Below are 22158 nucleotides of genomic sequence, written 5' to 3' on the forward strand. Positions count from 1 at the left end.
GAGCCACTAAGAGTTTTCGTGGACGCCACCGACAGAATGACGTCTCCGAGGGGACTCGGCCCATCAATGATTCATCCGTTCTCTAATCAATAAGTCATGTTAAAAAAGACTGAGCTGCCTCGCCGCTTGTCTCGCTTCACCTCAGCAGAGTATTTTTGGTCTCTTGTGAAACGCGAAACTGGGCCACACGCTCTGGGTGGGTGACCATGACACAGCACACATGCAGCAGGGCCTCATGGCTGAAATCAAGCTGCCACCGGAGCTTCTGACCTCAGGACACATCAAGTCTAAAGCTGCTTTATTAGAAAGATGATGCAGAGCTCTGGATTTCTTCTGGGTTGGTGTTTAAGAGAAATGAAAAAGATGATTGGCCTCTGCTTTCTAAACACAGTGACGACAGCAATGATCTCCAAGGCAATAAAACTGAATACGTTGCCCTTTAAGAAAATATATTATCGTTCCTTATAAGTTTACGTGTGTATTCTTGTTTTTAAGAGAGTTTCAACATAACACAATCAGTGACCGAGGTTAAAATAACAGTTGACAACTTGAATAATGTATCAATGCTGGTGTCGTATTAGGTGATATTCTAACTTTACCAATAGCCTCAATACTTGATTATTGATTGATGACTATTTTGTAGGTTATAAAAGAGTCCATGTCTATTCTTATTTGTAATTAATTTTGCCCCCTGAAAAAAACCTCAAACAAAATCAGTTTCCTTTGTGAATGAGCAGGATGAATCGGGTTGAAAATGAACTGATCAGAAGGTAAGATAAAAACAAAAGGTTTATTGATGAAGCGGGAGTGGTCAGGCTGGGATGTGGAGAGACCGTGGTTATATTGGACTGGGGTGGAGGTGAAGAGGAAGACCTGAGGTGGTGAAGGAGGACATGGAGATGGTTGGTATAACAGCAGAGCAGACAAGAAATGTGAAGTTATAGCAGCTAAAAAAACCGAGAAAGGTTCTCAAGTTGTTTTGGAAAAAAAAAAGACGTATCAACTGTTTCTCATCCAACAGCCATCTCCAATGCCCACACAAATGTTCAAGTGCTCCATTCAACATGATTTATTGAGCTTGGAAAAGTGGCTTTGGAAATAAAATAAAAAAACTGCAGCTGATGTCAATAATGAAGTTCTCATGTTGGGGAGCCATTTTTAAAGAGGGGGGTTTCCAAATTGGAGCTCAAACTAGATTTTCCTCCCATGGACTGACTTCGCGAGGGTGAATACGATGACGATGGTGACTCCTTCAAGTCCAGAGCAGATCCCTGAAGAGAGGCCCCGGCGTCCATCGTGTGTTTATTTTTAGTCACTGAGGCTGCCACGTTGCCTACGGTGGTAGACGTCCGTCCGTCCCAGAGGAGATCGCGGCGCACTGAGTCACGGTGCTCGTCTCTCAGGTTCACCGTGTGGCTTAATTAGGACATCCCGGAAGAGCCCCGGTGCCGCGCGCAGCGGAGTGACGGCGCGCGGAGGCAGGAGAGCGGGGAGCGCGGATCAAACGGCGCACAGACACCACGGCGTCCCGCAAACACAACTACACACCCCGGTGGATATTTACAGCAACACAGAGGGAGGCAGGTAGGAATAATCTGTAGGAGTGTTATCCTGCTGTTTTATTTCATATTTGGTTGATTTCTATGGGCGGAGGGATTCAATGCGTATCTTGGCGCGTGCGTCTTTACGCACAACTGTCCCAAAGTGCCATCTCCACCCAGAGGCACGACTCGACTCCACGCTGATGATTTTGCAGCTGCGTGATTGTTTCCCTCGACGTGTTCCGTGTGTCTGTTGGACTGACAGTGACATTGTGGCGCCGAGCATCGGATTTTTAGGGGCGGTGAAAGTCCTGTCAGCGTGCCAGAGCCATGTCGGGTTTTATTATGATGGTTGGGGGGGCGGGGGGTCTTCCGTTATGAGAGGGCCAGATGAGCACTTTCAATAAACCGCATTCATTAAAAAAAATGACTGATTGTGTGATTAATAATATTAACTTATCATATTGTCAATAATAATGTGACCCAACCTGTTAGGTTGTTTTATGGATTCATTTCCAGGTTGTTAATTGATCTTTATATTTTCAGTCTTTTTGGTGTAATTTCACTCCACGCCAGGGGTGTCAAACACATGGCCCGCAGACCAAAACTGACACCTCCAGACGATCCATTCTGGTCTAGGAATGGGAATTGATAAGTTTTTTTACAATTGCGGTTCCCTTTACAGTTCTCATTTGAAAATAAAACCTGCAGTATTGACAGCAGATGATGTGCTAACATTGCTGCAGGGTTGAGATTTACTCCAGAGCGCATCGAAAATGAGATATCCATTCAAAGTTATCGCATACTGTGTGTGCAAATGTTTCTGCATATTAGTAGCATTTCCTCCCTTTGATGAAATGTAATTTTACAAGATTTGTTCGTTGCCCAGTTGTCATCCTTTCACATGAAATGTAAGAAAACTTTCAACAGTTTGTGCTAATGAGGCGCCATATTTACTGCTGGCTGCACTAGTGTATGACATCATTCGTGCCCACTGGAATAAAGAAGGGAATAGTTTGGAATTGACACACTGGGAACCGGTTCTCAATAAGATACGGTTTTCAATTCCCATCCCGAGTCATGTCCTCTGGGATAACTGTACCTTTAATGTTTCTGTAAAAGTAACTGCACTGCTTTATAAATGGACTGAGATTGTAATGTTTTAGTGAGAGCAGTGGACGGACATAACACTGAACCTGACACTGACTGATGGAGGTCGTCACGTAGCATTTGTATCAAAGCTAAACAATGAGGGTGAATTTGTGAAAAGATGTTTACTGAAGGCTGCAGGGCTTCTACTAACATTTACATTTAAGTCACATCAGAAGGAAAATACAAATGGAGGACATGGTTTTACGACTTAATTCCCCTTATTTCTCTTCTGAAATTTCAGGTGGTTCATACTTAATAAACAGTATTGGATCCAATGTAAACTCTTTCATGAGTCACTCACACTGTTGTAAATAAAAGCAGAGGAAAGCCATTGGAGTTGTTCGGCCTTCATCAAATCAAGTCGAGTCCAATCTAAAAGAAAACAGGAGACATTGAATGAAACTTTCCGTATATTTTGCTAGAGGTTAGATAATACAGCTCATTTTAGAGAGATTTTTTTGAGACACATTGCAAAACTCAAACATCCAAGGTTTTACCTCAATTCATTTTAAGTTAGTTAAGTTTCCACTTCTTCCAGTTGTTTCAAAGTTTAGATTTCAAATTGCTCTATAGACCCAATAGAAAGTCATATTTTGTGTACTTTTGCGTATTATAATACATTAAATGTTACAACTGTGGTGAGTTAATCGTTCGATTTAGTGATTTAAAAACACACAAATGGTTAAATATGTGATTTTTGAGTTTCATGACTTTCAGACACATTTTCTAACATATAAATGGCAGTTAAATTATTCACATGCAAATATTTACAGTCTTGGCACGGTGCCCTAGAAGGTTAAAGGGAAAAAAAATGTTTATTGGAAAGAATCAACTTAAATTTGTGTACAGATATTGAGGTAAACTGTTAAAAATGTAACCCAAGTTGAAATATAAGGTTGATATCATGAAAGTATTTGACAGAACCTAAAGTGTACATTTTCTTACGACTTTTCAGAAGTTCCCCTTTGTCACATCATAACATTAGAATTAAATACAGAACTGCTTAACGACAAAAACTGAGACCAGTTACATTCCCCAGATTGGCGAACTCAATATTTTAAAGCAGTCTTATTTTAAAATAGTTTCAATCAAGCCCCATATATCAGTATCTGTATGGAAACCTTCAGGACGAATTAGTCAGGATGGTGTATTATTTTCACTGGAACGTAAAAAGTGTTGAAAATGTAACGAATCTCCTGTAATATGATCAAAAGTTTCACGAGGTTTTGTCACACTGGAGTTTCTTTACTGAACAGCTGCTTTCCCACCTGCTGCACGAGGCTCAAATGTCTATTTTAACCACTGCCCCTATTTTACATGGACTCATTATGTCCGCGTTATCTAGAGCACATTTAGTAGATCGTCTATAATCAGACAATTACAAAACTCATAAAACTTTCAACCGCTAATGAGAGCCAAAGTGCAGGAGCAGTTAAGGAGACAAACAGTGAAAGTTTCCTTCACTTCTCTTACTACGATATCACCGTTTCCTGCTTTAATGGCCACACAAGCAGCTGAAGTAGATGTACTGTAAACCAACAGCTATGTGATTTTTTTTCTTCCCCCGCTTCATCCCGTCATTGTTTGAGAGCCCACAGAGTCTTACATCCTGACGCCTTACTGTACGGCACACAGCAGCAGAGGCTGATTATAGCCCTAGCAAAGATCAGATACCAGACCAGGGGGTTCAGGAGACACATGCTGGGTCAGAGTGAAGTCAGTAATATCTCTTCACTGCAGGAGCATGTGTGCTTTCTCAGCTGTTGGTTTGGGTCTTTATCTTGCAGACGGCGCGGCCCACCAGAGTCTAATGTGCTCATGGAGCAGACGGTTATAACGGCTAGAAGTTCCAGATAAAAAGCATCTTCTCAGCAACTTCTGGTTGATTGTTTTTCTCTTTTTTTTTGGCCACATTAATGAGTGTCAATGTGGGTCAATTGCACTTGCTTCCCCAAGCTAACCCTAACCCAGGCAGGCAGTTCTCGAGGCTTGGGACGGCCCCTTCTTGCCATCATGGCAACTCTGTGACTGGTTTTCCATTAGATTATTGTGATGGGCTGAGCGTATTAATTTGTACTGAAACGCTGGAAGAGCCTCATTGGCCATGTGCTTGATTTGCCAGGGAGATTTTGGCTGACCGACGGTACAATCAACGCAGACTCTGGCTCTTTCTGCATCACGCTCTATAAACAAAGTCTGAGGTTGTTATTGAGCCAGACGCTGATTAATTGAAATATTTTGGACTTGCGCAAACACAGAAGATGAATTGTTGCTATTCATCTGATTTAATTCTGCAACCGCTGGTCAGCAAATAAGAACATCATGTTTAGGTTTCGCCGTTAACAAGATACTTTCTTTTTTTTTCAGTGAAAACAAAACTGAACATCAAAATTTGTCAATATAGGATCGAATAATAGAAAATACCTCATACCAAATGGTTTTCCAGGTTGAATGCAACTTTTACTAACATCTCTGCACGAAATATTTTTTTTTTACTTAAACAATGAGCTCTCAGACTTTACCCTGTGAGTTCCAGCTTATTATCTCTGGGTAAAGGATTTCTGTCCCCAAACTCTTTAGAAACTGCTTCTATTACTGAAGTAAACAATCTGTTGGCAAACGTGGTATTTTGATTATTGCAGTTGCTTTTGTCACGCATCCTTGATCATGTTTTGGACTTTCTCATGTGGTCTGTGTACATTTTTCAGTCAAAATACTTACAAACAGGCTATACGCATACTAAAACAGTCTCTCGCCTCTTGTTTAGGTGTTTGTCTCTTTTCACTCCTGTTTTTAGCCTAGTTGACGTGCAGCTCTCTGGGTTTCTGCTCTTGCTCAAGAGCTGTCGTGACCCACGGGGCAGAAATAACATGTGAGTCCTGCAGCAGGCATGTGGCACTGCTCTGAGATGTCTCCAGAGCGGTGACTCCATCAGAGCTGCTCATGGCATGTAATTATTAGACATACTTTATAAAGATTACAGAGAGTGGACCCTGGTCGGTCTGCTTAGCTGTCATACGAATACAAAACTGTGTGGGTTTTATATGGATCATTTTGAAAAGAATTTTGAAAAACAAAACTGTCTGTGAGTCACACCACGAGATTGTTTGATGGACTCGCAGGTGTCAGCTTAGGAAGTGTGTGTTACTGGGCAGTGGTTTGTGTAAACATACAGCGGGTCCCAAGATTGAATTCCTCCTCTGTTGACTCATAAATATTCTAACCGGGCCCGCGTGACCTCTTGGTGACACATATGGCAGGTCAGCGTTGAAGAGGCAGGTACAGCGTGGTCGGTGCCGTTTCTCCAGTCGAGCTCAGAACTGTTCGGTTACTGTTCGTTAACGGCACGTTAAGATGTTCAAACTGAAGCCGCAGCGAGACAATGCATGTCAGCTCTTTATTTCATTGAGGCTTTCTCCCCGTCTGGGTGATCGTTGGTTTGTTTCTCCGTCGTTTTCATCAGTGATCATTTCATTGCTTTCACTGCTTGGCACCAGCGCATGTCCTCGTTTGACCGAAGCACCTCGAACAGTGACAGTGTTTGCTTAGAAATCAGAATGCAACTGCAAAGAAAACTGAGAACAGCAGGGTGCAAATCTTAATTTATGAATCAGATCAACATATTTTTCTTTTGTTTACAAATGAACGATTTTTTTTTTTTCTTTGTAGCAAATTAGTTCAAAACCAAAAATGTAATAAGCTTGTCTCTGGACTGTGAGGGAAAATTAGAGTTCCTAGAGAAAAAGAAGAACATGTGCTTAAAGGAAATAACACGCAAAATCAGATGCGTGACGGCAGCGCAAATCATCTGTCGTCGATTAGAAGCTTTTAGGGAAACAGTTTGAGCTGCTGTTGATCAAATTATGTTGCCAAAACATGTAAATGTGATTATAACTTCTTTCCAAATGACCACAGCCAAACACAAAGTGATCACCTTTTATAAAGTTAGATGATTTGGTTGACTTTATAGCTGAGTGAGCAAATAAAACAATAAAGACATTTTAATGGCAAAAAGCATTTGGAAAACAAATTCTTCAATGTGTCATTCTCCACAGTCACCAACAAACATTCTATTAAATTATGTAATAATGGTCCAATATCTTTCAGATCAGATAGATAGATTCAGAGAGATTAATTCATTAAATTCGTTCTCCTTCTTTAATTCTGTTGTTGCTTGTCATTCTAATCCAATTAATCTGATCAACTATGAAATGATCAACTGGAGGATCACTCAGAAGCCAGTCAACCCAGCAGAATGATACAAAGCGAGAGGAACATAAGAAACTATGTGATGCAGAGGACATAAATATATCGGATATAATCCAACAGTTCGTATTACCACAACTTCAAAATAGAAGCCCACTGTAATTCCTGCTTTTGTTTTCAGGTTTACCACCATGGAAGGATTGATGCAGCGACTGGAGCGAGCTGTGACTCGCCTGGAGCAAATGTCCGTCACCATGCAGGCGTCCAGCGGCCTGGCCAATGGGGACTGTGTCAACGGCATCGACGGAGGCAAGTGTGGGCTTAAAAATGGCGTTTTGGGCCTGAGCTTTTGGGAGCTGAGCGTAACCTGCAGCACAGTACTGAGACAAACGGGTCTAACTTTTTCACTTCTGCCGCTTCCTTTGGAAAAACTCAAGTCAATCCACACAAGTGAGCAGAGACGTCTCTGTTTCCAGGCCTGTCTCAGAGCGTTGAAGCCTTCGATGTGCTGCTGAGAGGCCCGGCGTCCGAGTACCTCAACCACAGCCGAGCTATAGGGAGCGAAGTGGAGAAACACGTAAGTGAGACGGGATCCTCGGAAAGCTCTTCTACACCGCACAAATAGTGAGCCCCTTGTGCGAGCTGTCCGACCCTCAGCTGTCGCTGACAGATGTTGGCACAGCTGCTGCTGCCGCTGCAGTGATCTTCAGTTACAGTATAACAGGTTTGTCAGTCTACTGTCTGCCAATGCACCTGTTAATGCTCTGAAAGAGGGGGGGCCGAGCCAATTTTGCACACTTCACTCTTCAGAAGAAGCATCACTCTTCATCAGTTTGATCGGGTTTTTATAAATGTACCCTGACTCCAAAATCATAAAGAGCTTCAACGTAATGCTCCACATTATAACTTCTTTGTTTAATGAATTCAAGCGCTGGAGCCTCTTCATAATCCCAGCTTCCAAGTGCAGACTTTCTTTCTATGCCAACTTGGATCAAATTTATATATAAACAGGATTTCCTCACTCGAGATTCCACTTAGATAGGTATAGCTCTGGAGGACAAAGGTTAATTTGGAAGGTCTGTGGCAGGCAGTGTTGTGTGTGTATAATAGAAAAGGTTTCCTGTCCTATACAAAGCCAAGGACGGGACTTAACTATGGCCATGTATTCATTCATCACACTGCCAGTGGATCACATTTTCCTATTCGGTTATGACTCGCACTCCCACCAGGACTGTGAGTGTTTAATGGTGCGCCAATTGGCAATAATGGCTGTGCTTTGTCCTTGGAATAAAGTCAACAGATAACATAAAAGTACTTCAAAAATAAATAGTGAAAAAAAAAAGAAAAGTAAAGAAACAATCCTGAAAAAAAAAGATAAGAATTCATGTGTTTTTTTTTTTTTTACTGTGTCTTGAAAGATGGTTTCTATCTCTGTGTCCCATCACTGGACCGGGTGGGGGGGAGTGTGTGTGTGTGTGTGTGTGTGTGTGTGGGGGGGGGGGGGGGGGGGGGGTGCAGAGGTGATTTCTTTAGGTTTGCAGAGCTCCTTTTATGGACAAAGACTCCCTGGTGGTTCCTTTGGCCTGAACTGAAGGTCTCAACGTGCACGGCTGGCTGAAACTCTCCCGAAGGGTCTGTGTGTGTGTGTGTGTGTGTGTGTGTGTGTGTGTGTGTGTGTGTGTGTGTGTGTGTGTGTGTGTGTGTGTGTGTGTGTGTGTGTGTGTGTGTGTGTGTGTGTGTGTGTGTGTATGTGTGGACCCAGACACTCACGAATCCACTCCTCCAGTAGCCACTGTAAACAACCGGTGGAGGTCAAATCATTATTTTTCTTTTCAGAGCACTCGGCATTGTCTGCATTCAGAGTACACACTGGAGCGATGTGCAATGTGTCATACGACATAAATTTTGACTTTGACCGGCCTGACTTTGCTGTGCACAGGCTGAGATGGTGAACAAGGCCCTGCAGACACAGAGGACTTTCCTCAAGATGGCTGCCACCCACCAGCAACCTGTAAAGGTATAACAGCACCACATACATTACACTGTAACTGTGGTCACCAGTTGCAACAGAAGCAAGTATTATCACACTGAGTCTTCAGTTCGCCTTCAGGAACAGAAACCTCTGCAGGGTTAGCTAAAGATGGATTCATTATCTAATTCTTTTCTATTCAATGTTGCTTGTTCGCTACTTCCATGAATCATCTTTGGTCTTGTTTTGGATTTCCATAAATAGAAATGTGTTAATTTCGTCAATGTGGCAAATTCAATATCAAAGTTCGTTCTGGACATGGCGACACGACGTGGCGAGAATGTTTTGTGAGAACTCCAAAACTAAGGCTGCAAGGAAACACTGATGTTTTTATTTTCTTGCAGCCGTGAGTGTGGGAGAACTAATTTCTCAGTTTTGCAGACAATTAATAGACCTTTAGCGTACTAACATACTGATTAAACTTGGTAAATAATAATGTTGATACATTGAAGACGACATAGTCATTTCTGGATTTCCTGTTTATAACAAAGGTATATTTGTACGGGCTGTCATGTGGTTCACGTAAATGTATTCCCTCTCGTTGTTTTTTTTTCTTTCTTTCTTTCTTTAAACATTTGAGCGGGACTTCAGTAGTAATCATTGGCTGTCGCTGCTTGGTTGCACAAAACTTTTTCAGTAACCTTCAGAGGGGGAACGACTGCCGTTCTCGTGACATTCGGATGCAAATTGCATTAAATGATTCACAGCAGCCAAGCAGAGACATAAACTGTATCTCGGCCCCATATGTCCGTCTGTGTCCTCCCCTCCTGTGTTCCCCAGCAGGCCGGGCCGTTCACAGAGGGATTACTCTGCTCTTTGACCAAGAAAACGCTAATGCAACACATTCCCTGCATGTTCACGTATAGAGAAAACAGGGGGGGGGGGCAAGCCATGTGTGTGTGTGTGTGTGTGTGTGTGTGTGTGTGTGTGTGTGTGTGTGTGTGTGTGTGTGTGTGTGTGTGTGTGTGTGTGTGAAAGAGAGAGAGAGTGAATTGATATGATATCATCCCATTGGCCTTCTGTGTGTGTGTGTGTGTGTGTGTGTGTGTGTGTGTGTGTGTGTGTGTGTGTGTGTGTGTGTGTGTGTGTGTGTGTGTGTGTGTCTACAGTGCAGAGCCCACCAGGAAGTGATTACTACCAGTCTTTCAGGTCATTGGCTGAGAGGCGGTGAAAAGAGCGTTCAGCGTTGCTCAGAAATGCAAACAGTTGAAAAAGAGTGTGGGACCCAGCGGTGCGGTGACACGAGGGAGTAGGAGATGAAACTGGGTATGAGCCGCATCCAAAACGTTACTCAAGTGCCATCTTTCTGAAGTTGAGAAGCTCCCCTAAAAATGCAAACATTTCAAAATGCGTGTAATTTGACACCAGCTTCTTTATCATGCCGGCTGCTGTTTTTCCGAGAGCTCGTGACCATATAAGCAGAATGTCGGCGAGTCGATATCAACCCCTGCAAGGCAAACGTAAAAGGCAGTTGAAGACTTGACCTCTCTAATAGTTATTCCAGCAAATCCCCCGAGAAAGACGCATCAAAAAAATCTTGCTGCAAATATCCCCAACAGAGGAAAGTCTTTCTTCTTTCATGGCCGGGAACTTTTTTAACAATTCCTACAATTATTGAACGCAATAAAACTACAAATCGTGATGGATGCGAAAGTAATTTGCCGTAATCTGCTGACTAGAATTAGCACAGAAGTCCCGAACTGTGTTTTTAAACACAAGCAGTCGTCCTCTCTGGACAACGTGTCGCACCTGAAAATAAGCCCAGATGGAACAGCAGCTGAGACGAGGTGACGTAAGCTTCAACAGGTTGAGACATCGGTTGTTTCTATACATGATCAACAACAGCTGAAAATCTTTAAGAACACACACAGAAAGCAAGAGTACAAGGCCCTCTCTAAATACAACAACAAAAAGAACTCCACACAAACACAATCAACCTCCTTCATTCATGTCTATATCTGTCGTCACGAACACAGCTCACACACAAACTTCTGGCCTATCTCTCTTTCTCTCCAGTGCAACGCTGTTGTGCTCCCTGACTTTTTATGGGCATGTTCTATATTTGAGCCTGTTGTTAGTGAGTGTGTAGGGAGGGAGAGAGAGAGAGAGTCAGTCTCTCTCTTATGTGACCTCAGGTTGGCCTGTTAACTCAATGTGTTGTGATTGTCTGTTTTACTGGTTCTGGCAACACACACACACACACACACACACACACACACACACACACACACACACACACACACACACACACACACACACACACACACACACACACACACACACACACACACACACACACACACACACACACACACATGCTCACACTGGCCTTCCACCGCGTTAAAAACCCTCCTACAGCTGTTCTCCCCTTGTCGTCCCGGCTCGTTGTCCACCTTTGATGTTGTGCTTGTATAGGAAGTCAGAGCCTGTGCTGTTATCACATGTCGGGCTCGCTCCATCAAATAATGTGAGCCGACATTTTTGATCCTTTTTGTTGGCTCATGCTCTCTCTCTCTCTCTCTCTCTCTCTCTCTCTCTCTCTCTCTCTCTCTCTCTCTCTCTCTCTGTCTCTCTCTCTCTCTCTGTACCCACAACTGTTACAGTCTGAAATCTGAGGTTGTCTTTAGAGAGAAAGTCACACACACTCTTTCCAACCTTTGGTCAGAGCTGTTTCCCACAGTGTTGATGCTGAGCTCATAATGTGTGATTCAGTCGTCAGTGAAAAACAAACAAAATCTAAAACCAGAACAGTGATAAGAGTGGAACACTGTAAATTCAGTGTTTATAATGCATTTGTTTATATGGTGAAAAATGACCAGCTGGTAGGTATTTAAATGCATTCAGCCGTTCTTTTCTGCATTTTATTTGACAGTGACACTTCCACCGCAGAGAAATTATTTCATTGTGCAAGGAAACATGTTTTGAAATATGCATGTGACAATAAACTTGAACTTGTGTGGTGTTTTTCCAGGTATTCTGACAGAACTGTGCCAGAATACACCAAGGATCAGTTTGTAGCCTATGGGGATCTGCGATATGCATTACATTTGATGGCTCTTTACCACAAATGGTATGTTTTAAATGTAGTTCCTTAGCCTGTTAGCAGCTGAAGGGTTTTCCATAAAACCAACTCTGCCTCCCTTTTTGACAAAATTCCACCTCAGAAGCTTTAAAGGATTGTTTAACTTACAACATATGTGGGAATATGGCTGAAGTCCTCTCTGCACCTGCCAGTCATTCTTTCTCATATTTCTGTTATCTTCCTCGCTGTGATTTAATGAGGGGAAGTCCACAATCTGACCTCGGCTGTGCAGTGTAGCAGAGAGCTGCACAGATCTCAGTACATGTTCTACTCTCAGGCATAAAGCACCCATGTTATTTCTGTATATCAGCACAGTTTTTTTTTTATTGTGCTAAAGAGATATTATGTAGCTGAAAGATTTCAGATGCTGTAATGTCAAAGGCCTGAATACAATTTACAGGTCTGAGATGGTCAGTAATTAAACAAAGCTGCAATGTGAAGCTGTGCCGAATTAAGCATCATGGAATCACCATTCACCCACAGTTTGAATTTGTAGCAAAAAAAAAGAGTTTACTCCTTTTTTATTTGGCTTTTGCATGCAAGGATATAATTATTGAAACAAGAATATATTTATGTTGAACATTGCTTCAACCAACACCGAGATACTGTAAATGTTTAGCAAGTGATGCGTTATTTACCTTCTGTTTGTTAAATCAGCCGCTCGGCTAAATAGAAAGCACACATTTATTGCCGATTATCAAAAGCAAATGTTTCACATTGCGTCCAGTTCAGGGAAGATTTCAGCAAGAACGCCTTGGCAGCAGTTCACCAATGAAGCACCGCGTTTCATGTGAGAGCCGACTTACGTGTGATTGGTAAACTGTAAACAGTGGAGGAGCGGCATGCCTTACAAGGCCAGAGGGATCTCCCCATGAACTTAGGAATGTCTTGTAGGACCAGAGCTCCGGGGAGGGGAGCTGGGAGCCGGGGAGACGAGCTATACCGTAACTGAGATCTGGAAGTAGCAGTGGAAAAAGGCTCTGGCAAGTAAAATTAGATGCTGCCCAGCAGGTCAGTTTGGGAAATACTGAGTGATAGAAAAAGCAGGACGAGTGCTGGTCGGCAGAGGAAAGAGCCGGTGATGTCAAATCAGTGCAGTCTTTTGTAGAGGGTTGTCCTATTTTGCCAAAGGTGATACTTATAATTGCATGTGTACAGGCAATAAACTACAGTCACCTTTACCCTCTCATCCCCTCCTCATTTTAACATCTCTCTCTCTCTCTCTCTCTCTCTCTCTCTCTCTCTCTCTCTCTGCTCCTGCAGACGGAGCTCCACGACCTGCTGAAGCCAATTTCAGATCACATCCAGGACATTCAGAACTTCAGGGAACGCAATCGCGGGAGTCAGCTCTTCAACCACCTGTCAGCCGTGAGCGAGAGCATCCCCGCGTTGGGCTGGGTGGCTGTGGTGAGAAAGCATAGAACACATGCGTGTGGAACAGATCATTTGTGTAATGATTGGCCTGTTATCCCTGTACACTAAAAGTGACCAAAAAAAATCAATAAACTCAAGAAATCAGATGAGGTTTACTCATAAACAACTGCAGACAAGCATGTTTTTCTCCCACTTACATGAAGCATTTCTGTGTTTCTCATCAGTATAAAGATTTGAGGCTAATATAATTTAGAATAACATCAGAGCTCCTCCTCTTCAGGTCTTAAATGACAATTCATTGAAGTCGGCTCTGGTCTGTGTAAGTTTCTGTCAGGACGGCTCTTTTCCTCACTTATCTTTATCCCAAACTTTGAAGTTGTATTTATGACCATATCAGCAATGTACTCTCAAATGAAGACAAATTTGCAGTTTGACATAAAGCTTCTACCTCTTCTTACGCCGCTGTCAAAGTGAGGGTAGTGTTTCTTGCTCTCTCTCCCTCTCTCAGAGCCAGAAGCCAGGCCCGTATGTGAAGGAGATGAATGACGCTGCGACCTTCTACACCAACAGAGTGCTGAAGGACTACAAGGAAACGTAAATAAGCCTCATAGCTTCTTCACAATAAAGAGAAACTGTGGTCACAGCTTTATTGTCCCCACAATGCCCTGAGGAGGTTTCTAGAGAAACCTCTAAGATGCACAAATTAAGATCTGCATGAGAAATTGGAAATTGCTGGAAAGGAAAACACAGAAATGCGAAAACCTTGAAGAACCACCAGCTATAGTGCTTACTGCCATCAAACTACTGTATAAGAGATTTGGAGGAATGTACATCTAAAAGCCAAAGGTCTCTGTTTATACATTGTCCCAACATTTTTGGAATTAGTCGTTCACATTGAGTGAAGATACAGGTGCAGAAAATTTGAATAGTTTTGAAAAGTTAATTGTTGTTGTCCATTATTTCTAACATCAAAACTAAAAAGTGACAAACATTTTCAAAATTCTAATTATAATAATTATGGCCTCTTTTTAAACATTTAAAAATTCAATATTTGGAATGGTTTTTTTTTTGTCAAATATTTTTATTGGTTTTTACATTGGGAGGTATAGACACATGTAAAAACATACCAGATGTACAACAATGGTCATCTCTCAATGTAATTAAACTCGCTACAGTAAAACGTAATATAAAACCAAGGTGCATTGGAGAGCAATTCTCCCTTCCCAAACAAAATAAATCATTCACTCGCAGCATTCACACCACAATACGAGACAAGACAAGACAAGACAAGGACTCAAGGGTTGAAGATAATCACAATGAAAAATTATGTAAATAATCAAATATTAATTAAAAATAAATAAATAATAATAAAAAACAAACAAACAGAACAAACAAACGAACACACAAAAAACCAAACAAAAACAAAAACAACGACAACAATAACAACATGATAAAATAATAAACTAAAATAAATAAAGAATTAACAACTCAGCTTATTGTGTTTCAGCTTAATATTTGGAATGTTATTTTAAAAAGCAAACAAAAAAGGTTGGAATTCTTTGGTTTTCATTAAAGTGGATTTGAGTTTTTAAAAGAGGTTTTTCTGAAGGAGCACAATTAATATTCTGCCTTTGGACCCCTGATCTGCAGGCTATAGTGACAAACCATTCCAGAACACCTGAAAACAAGAATCCCTTCGTACTTCCTGTTTTGTTTTTTGTTTTCGATCTGACCATTGTATCACCGTGCGTCCCTCTCTCACTGCTCGCATGCCCTCTCAGGGACAGACGTCACGTGGACTGGGTCCGCTCGTACCTGTCAGTCTGGACCGAGATGCAGTCGTTCATCAAACAACACCACACAACAGGACTGGAGTGGAGCAAGATTGTGAGTGCACAAATTTGGTTACGCCATTAAATTCACCGTATTTAAAAAGCTTTGTCTTTGTTGTTTGGGGTTTGTTTTTTTTAGCATTGTGTTGGAATATATATACATTATGACATGAGGTGACTCTTGAAATAGCAGATTTATTTTTGGAGCTGTGTTTTCGTTGCGCTCGTGTTCGCAGGCCCTGATATTTTTAAATCAGCCCAAATCTCTACTTTTTGAGTACACTTCCATTTTTAGTTATGAAGCTCTCGGTTACGTAAACCACGGAGAGCATGAATGAACGAGTGGCTGCACAGCGCAGTTCCCTACAGAGATTAGAAAGGCCTCCGTCACTCCTGCAGACAAACTTCTGTTTATGAGCATCTGCTTGGGGACTCCTCCACACCAGTCAGTGGATGGTTGGGGGGGGCTGGAGTATCCACTCAGGAAAACCCTATAAGAGAATCTATGGTAGCCATGAAATTCATTAGAAGAGTTAATCAGTTCAAGCCACATAACTTTGTTTTCACACTTATACACTTCGGGGGAACACATCCCAGACAGCTGTGTGTTCTTGTTTAGTCTTTACTTTCACTGAATAACTGACCGATTTATCCTTTTCCAGCCTGTCATGACAGTGGCATCAATCTTTTATCTGCCCTGAGCACAAATGTGAAATCTGCCCTTTAATGTGACGCGATCAGATAACAACCTCGGTAATACTCAACAACTGGGTGCACATGTGTCGTTCCTGGATGCAGAAACTTGAGAGGCCTGCAGTGGCCGTGTGTGTCAGCTGTTGCCCCTGCTGTCAGACGACGGAGTTTGATGTGTGTTTGAAAGACTCGGCGTGTGTGTGTGCGTACAAGGACCGGAGTGTGTCGCGCTAACAGGTGGTCCTCAGGGTTTACTTGAATGGAGGTTTTCTTTACAGAGGCTCCCCGACAAAGGGCCTGTGTACACACGCAGTCGGCGTCGTAACCCAAACTGCAGGGCTGGTCCCTGTCGGACGCAGCCATCGTCTGCTGCTCTGATACGGGCTCAGTGACAAGCTTTCACTCCGACACACACGGGCCGACATATGGAGTCACGCTGAAACAGATAGACTAACCCACATTAGTTCCTATGTTTTCAACTACACTCATGGTTTATACTTTGATGTAAAATTGTACGGAGCAGCTCAGGAAATAAAAACATGGGCGTAGGCAGGCACCACCAATCAGGATTATTTAAGTGAGAGCCATATTTTTAATAGTTTTGAGCTGGTACCCTTTCATCTGTAAGCTTATTAACAAGAAAGGCTTAATATAAGTAGTTAGCTTTTTTTTATTATCGATTCATGGATTGATTGATTCGTTACTTCTTGATATGATTTTGTTGTCTGACGTGTTTTTAAATCAGAGAACAATGAAGAATAAAATCTATCATAGCTTCCTAAAATATGTGTTGCAGCCTTCAGATTGCTCGAGTTGTCTGATGATCCTATATAGTTTAATGTCACATGACCTATCAACAAGTTCTCACTTTTATTTGTCATTTCTACTTTCAATAAAGATTTTTTTTTTTTTGCCAAACAGGAACAACTGGTTTTCAAAACATGTGTTTGTGTATTTTAGAACTTTTATAACCTACAACTACACGCGCACACACACACACACACACACACACACACACACACACACACACACACACACACACACACACACACACACACACACACACACACACACACACACACACACACACATGCAAGGCGACACATGTTTGGTAACACAAAGAGGTAGTCAGAGTGTTTAACAGCCATACATTAACACACAGACACACAAATACATGCTGGTTCTAATCCAGCGCTATGCGCTGAGCTGTTTTGTGTAACAGGTCCGTATTGTTCAGCAGTGATATGCGCAACATGTGCGCCTCGTGTCAGAGGTCATGTCTCGGCACTAAGACGCACATTAATTACCACCTCAGCCCTCTGAACACATGTGGTCGGTTGCTGCATCTGTCTATGGCAGCTGTTTGAGATCCTCAGTGTGTGTGTGTGTGTGTGTGTGTGTGTGTGTGTGTCTATCTCTGCTGCAGTTTTACTGTTCACAGCTCATTTATGCTGATTAATGCTGACTTACAGCTGGTTACAGTACAGACTCGTAATGCACTGCATTGCTATAACAAGAAACCAACATTTTCTATACTACTTTGTTCCAACTATATCATACTGAATTTGAGAAAAACAAAAAGCAAATTATCTTGAGGGGCAAAATATAGGAAATACTTCTTGAAAGCAAACATAAATATGTATGATTGCTGAGTGTAACCACTCACCTGCTCTGTCACATCATATAGAGTGAACACAAAACAACCCCGACATATCTTGTACAATACTCCTCCTACTGGAGGGCCTTTATTACTACAGCTGTTATCCCCAAAACACCTGTTGCATCAGTGTTTTGTCTCATAAGATCACAAACCCAAAATACAATGTCCCTCTTCTCTAATTATTTAAATGCCTTCAACCTCCCAGGGCCCCATCGCTCCTGCTTCTTTCCTCAACTCCCCTCCGGCCCAGAGTGCTCCCTGTCCACCTCCTCCGCCTCCGCCTCCCCCAGGCCCCCCACCGATCTTCTCCGATGACAACCCCAAGCCGCAGGCAGACACCGCAGCTCCGCACTCTGCACTGTTCGCCCAGCTCAACCAGGGCATGGACATCACTAAAGGTGGATTTACTGTGGCGTCCGGCAGCCTTTTACAATACTCCTGGCATTTTCTATCATCCTCTTCTTTTTTTTTCTCTCCATCTGTAGGTCTGAAGCATGTCTCAGATGACCAGAAGACCCACAAGAACCCAAATATGCGCTCCAATAAGACAAAGACCAAAAACAAGAACCCCAAACCTGCCAGCTCACCAAAAGCAGCGGCCCAGAAAAAGCCTCCTTTGCTGGAGCTCGAGGGGAAGAAGTGGAGGGTGGTACGTCAAGTGTTTGTTCAAATAGTCCTGTTTGAAACGAACACATATTTTGTACATTCTGTGGATTGTTCCTCAATGGTTTTTTATTAGGTTAGAAGGCCAAGGTTTTCCTCCGGGTCAGTTGATCATGGCTTTACGCTGCAGATTCTTTCTGATTCCGTTTTCTTGTCGTCGCAGGAAAACTTTGAGCAGAAACACGACCTGGTGGTCGATGAGACGGAACTAAAACAGGTGGTTTACGCCTTCAACTGTAACAACTCCACCCTGCAGGTCAAGGGCAAAATTAACTCCATTATCATCGGTGAGTCGGCTGAAATCCGTTTTAAATTCATAACTTCCGATTGTAAATTCTCCTCGTTTCGATTGTTTCGCCAGACAACTGTAAGAAGCTGGGTCTGGTCTTTGAGAACGTAGTTGGGATTGTGGAGATCATCAACTGCAAATCCATCCAGCTACAGGTGAGTGAAAGTTTGCAGAGGTGGATCTCCATGTTGCGTGACAAATTAAAGTGTGGACAAATGTTTCAAAATGTTTTTGTGCAGACTGTGCCACAGATACCTGCCAGTGACTGTGACGCGTCTCTCTCTCTCTGCAGGTGTTGGGTAAAGTTCCCACTATTTCCATCAACAAGACGGAGGGCTGCCAGGTCTACCTGAGCAAGGACTCCCTCAACTGCGACATCGTCAGTGCCAAGAGCTCTGAGATGAACGTCCTCGTACCGCAAGGGGAAGACGACTATGTGAGTGTCGCGTTTTTCAAATGCGTGGAATCTGATAATCCAGGGTTAATGTGGAAAAGAAAAACATGCGACTTAAAACATCTCTGTTCTTGTGGAATAAATATAGAATTCTATAATCTTTTTTTTTTTTCTGGAGCTACACAGTATGTGTGTCGGTTTTTGTTTCACAGAAAGAGCTCCCGGTCCCCGAGCAGTTCAAGACCGTCTGGGATGGATCCAAGCTGGTGACAGAACCCTCAGAGATCGCTGGCTGATTGCGACTTCGTCTTCATCGCCAGCGATGCACACAAACGCCACAGTATATACAGTACATCCGTCCACCTGACGCCAGATCAACAAATGGTATTTTATTAAGAGGAGCTGTTATCAGAATCATTTTCGGCCCACTCCTTTTAATTTCGCGAGCAGTCTCTGGAGCATTTTTAAGCTGTTTTCACTTCATTCAACTGGTCATTAGATACATGATCTTTCAAGTTAAAGCACAAACACAGCAAATTCATGAAGTCATCAGGAATTAAAAAAATATCTCAGGTCTAACTACCACAAACCAGCTCGTTGTTTTGGCATTTATGTATAATTGTTTAAAAATTAACAATATCATGGTTACATTTAATAAACTTTACTAATTCAAATTCCACTAATAAGAGCAAAGTTTTAAAAGTTAACAAAAACAAATATGGAACATAAATATCCAAGACGTCTATGGTGAATATTTCTGTTGAAGTGTCTATAGTTAGCCTTTTTATGACGTACAGTATAGTGCATGGCAGTCATGTAGTTGTGGATCAGTGTTGGAGTGACGTTGCTGATGGATGTAAGACGATCAGATGTGACGCAGCAGACATTAAATCGACTGACGTGCCCGTCGATCATCTGTTATATAACGTCAGCTGAAGTGGTATCTTTAACACTTGAGCACTGTTTCTGTATCACTCGCACCAGTGTACAACATAATCTAACACAACAGTTTTACTTTTCAAAAACCTTTATTTTACAGGAAAGCAATTTGATGTAATAGTGTATCGTTTTTCAAATAAAGTCAAAATCCTTCAAATGTTGCTTGTCGGAGTTTTATGTCGCATGATGCATGAACATCTTACAGTTTTACAGTCGTGAGAAAGTCTGAAAATATTCACTAATCAACATTTATTAAACTGCAGCTCTCAGAAGAAAGCCCCAAGAACGTCTCGAATATTTTTAGTGTTTGATCACCAGATTCCCCTGTGAGTCCTGAGTAAAGAGCTCCTCATCCTCCTCTTCCTCCCACACCAGCGGTCGGTACGTCTTCACAGTCCTGGTGCTCACGTTACTGTGGTCTTTGAGTGGACTCCTGGCCGGTGGGCCTCGATGTGCTATCACCCTGATACCCTGAGAGTCCTGAGTAAACAGCGCTGCCAAACTCTCCTCGTCTCCGCCGTGCTGTGACGGCCGCACTCGTTTTTTAAGAGGAGACTTTGGTTTCATCCACTCCGCCTCAAACCTTTCTTCGTCGGTCTTTTTCCACAGCCGGCCTAAACGCCCCTGAGACGACGCAGGGTTTGGTTCCGTCCAGTTGTGACTCAAAACAAAAGAGTTCGGACTTGGCATGCTGTTTTCCTGGTCACCGTCATCCCCGGGAGAATGACAGCAATTGAAAGATTTCTGGGTTGATGTTCTCCTCTCGCCATTCATCACATTTTCAAAAGTCTCCTCAGTCTGCAGACTGTCAGAGATGGTTTCCCCATTGCTGTTTAAGTTCTTTGCTGCGTTGAATCTGTGCTCAGGGAGGGACGACTCACTGTCAGAATACTGACTGAAGGTGAACAGGGGGTCCTGACTCCACGCCTGAGGAAGAGGCTGACTGTCAGTGATCAAACAGGAGTCAGGATGTCTCTTCTTACTCTGCAGTGGCTCACACTCCCCAGACCTTCTGTCGTCAAATCCACTGTGTGTGTGTGGTGAGGAGGAATGCCAGAGGGTTTCTTTACCCTCACTGGCACTTTCACTTTTCCACTCTTCATCCAGGTCGACCCCAGCTCCAAGTTCTTCATGATCGATATCACGGCCTCGCTTTCTCCCACATGACAGGACTGTGGGTGCAGTTGATGTCGATGACAAAGAACGCTGCACGGGATCCGTGTTTGGTTCTTCGGAAGTGGAATTTTTATTGAGGACTTTTGTAGGAGAGGGCAAAAAAAAAAAAATCAACGATCAGCAAAAATGAAGAGAAACTGTTTCAATACTATACCATGCAAATTGATAGGGCAGCTATTCAAATACTCACCTCTTCGATGTGCGGTGAAGAAGGTTGAAATAGTGCTCTGCTTGGTCTTTGGCATTTCAATTTTGGTCTGAGTGAAGTTGAGCGCTACGGCCAAACTATATCCAGAACCTCCAATGAAGGGATTGAGCAGCTTGGAAATGGGCCGTGTGTATTTCTGAAAAACATGACATGCAGACAAATACAATGAATAAATTTAAGAAAATGTTTTGAATAGGCTTAACATCTTTTTATTGTATTTGGGTTGACAAAATTAAACAAAAAATTGAGATAATAAAAAAGCAAACATTAACTGAATTAATAATTGCAACTGCTTTAACAAGAAATAATTACATTAAATAAAATAGAAAGCAAATAATTGCTGCAGTTGTTGCCATCACTTCGTTACCATATACGTATTTAAGAACAATACATTACCATTGAAGAACTCAAACAAATAAATGGTGAATGTTATTTCAATATTTTTCTCAGCCAAATCTAATCTCGGATGTCTGTCAGAGGTTCTTTAAAAGAGTTAGTTAAAGTTTAACAGGGAATGTGAACTTCATCATCCAGTTCATCTCCACTGCCCTATCCAAACAGCCATTTAGATCCAGCTTAAGAAATCCACATTTCAGTCAAAATATGTTTCTGCTAATGCCAGATAAATAACCATTAGGTGTTTGGCAATAGTTTTGACTTCTGAGTGTGAAATAGCCAACATACACGGTACGAAATGTTGTGTTGAGATTTGGTTTGTTTTAAGTATTCATACTCAACGATGGTTATTAAAAATTAATAATTAACAGCTTTGCTGAGTTATTGGAGTAGCCATTTAGTAGATGTGTATAACTGGTTTGGACATTTACCTTTTTAGTTTTTTCCTTCAGCTGCACGGTGTCCAGCCAGATGCCACATTCCTCTTGAGCCGAGGTCTTCAATGCAGCTTTAGAGGACTTCAT

At 42.3% G+C, this 22158-nt stretch overlaps 2 protein-coding genes across 3 annotated transcripts; one reads left to right on the top strand and one right to left on the bottom strand.

Annotated features, from left to right (window-relative positions):
- Positions 1-1357: 1357 nt before the first annotated feature.
- On the top strand, positions 1358-20011 carry cap2 (cyclase associated actin cytoskeleton regulatory protein 2). Of its 2 annotated transcripts, none has more exons than XM_080515986.1 (13): positions 1358-1584; positions 7081-7208; positions 7376-7476; positions 8839-8916; positions 13274-13417; positions 13893-13978; positions 15166-15271; positions 17775-17967; positions 18055-18218; positions 18396-18519; positions 18594-18676; positions 18814-18957; positions 19128-20011. In XM_080515986.1, exons 2-13 carry the CDS (start codon positions 7091-7093, stop codon positions 19209-19211), a joined length of 1425 nt encoding a protein of 474 aa, XP_080372112.1. In that variant the 5' UTR covers positions 1358-1584; positions 7081-7090; the 3' UTR covers positions 19212-20011. The 2 variants fall into 2 exon arrangements, with proteins under 2 accessions (XP_080372112.1, XP_080372113.1); XM_080515987.1 differs by having other exon boundaries at positions 1358-1580.
- Positions 20012-20154: 143 nt separating this feature from the next.
- On the bottom strand, positions 20155-22158 carry aunip (aurora kinase A and ninein interacting protein; the record flags this gene model as incomplete). The annotated part of the gene is made up of 3 exons (XM_080515612.1): positions 20155-21110; positions 21221-21374; positions 22066-22158. The coding sequence occupies 3 exons, from the start codon at positions 22156-22158 to the stop codon at positions 20155-20157; spliced, it is 1203 nt and encodes a 400-aa protein (XP_080371738.1).

The sequence above is a fragment of the Blennius ocellaris genome, assembly GCF_963422515.1.
Source record: "Blennius ocellaris genome assembly, chromosome: 20".
NCBI lineage: Eukaryota > Metazoa > Chordata > Actinopteri > Blenniiformes > Blenniidae > Blennius > Blennius ocellaris.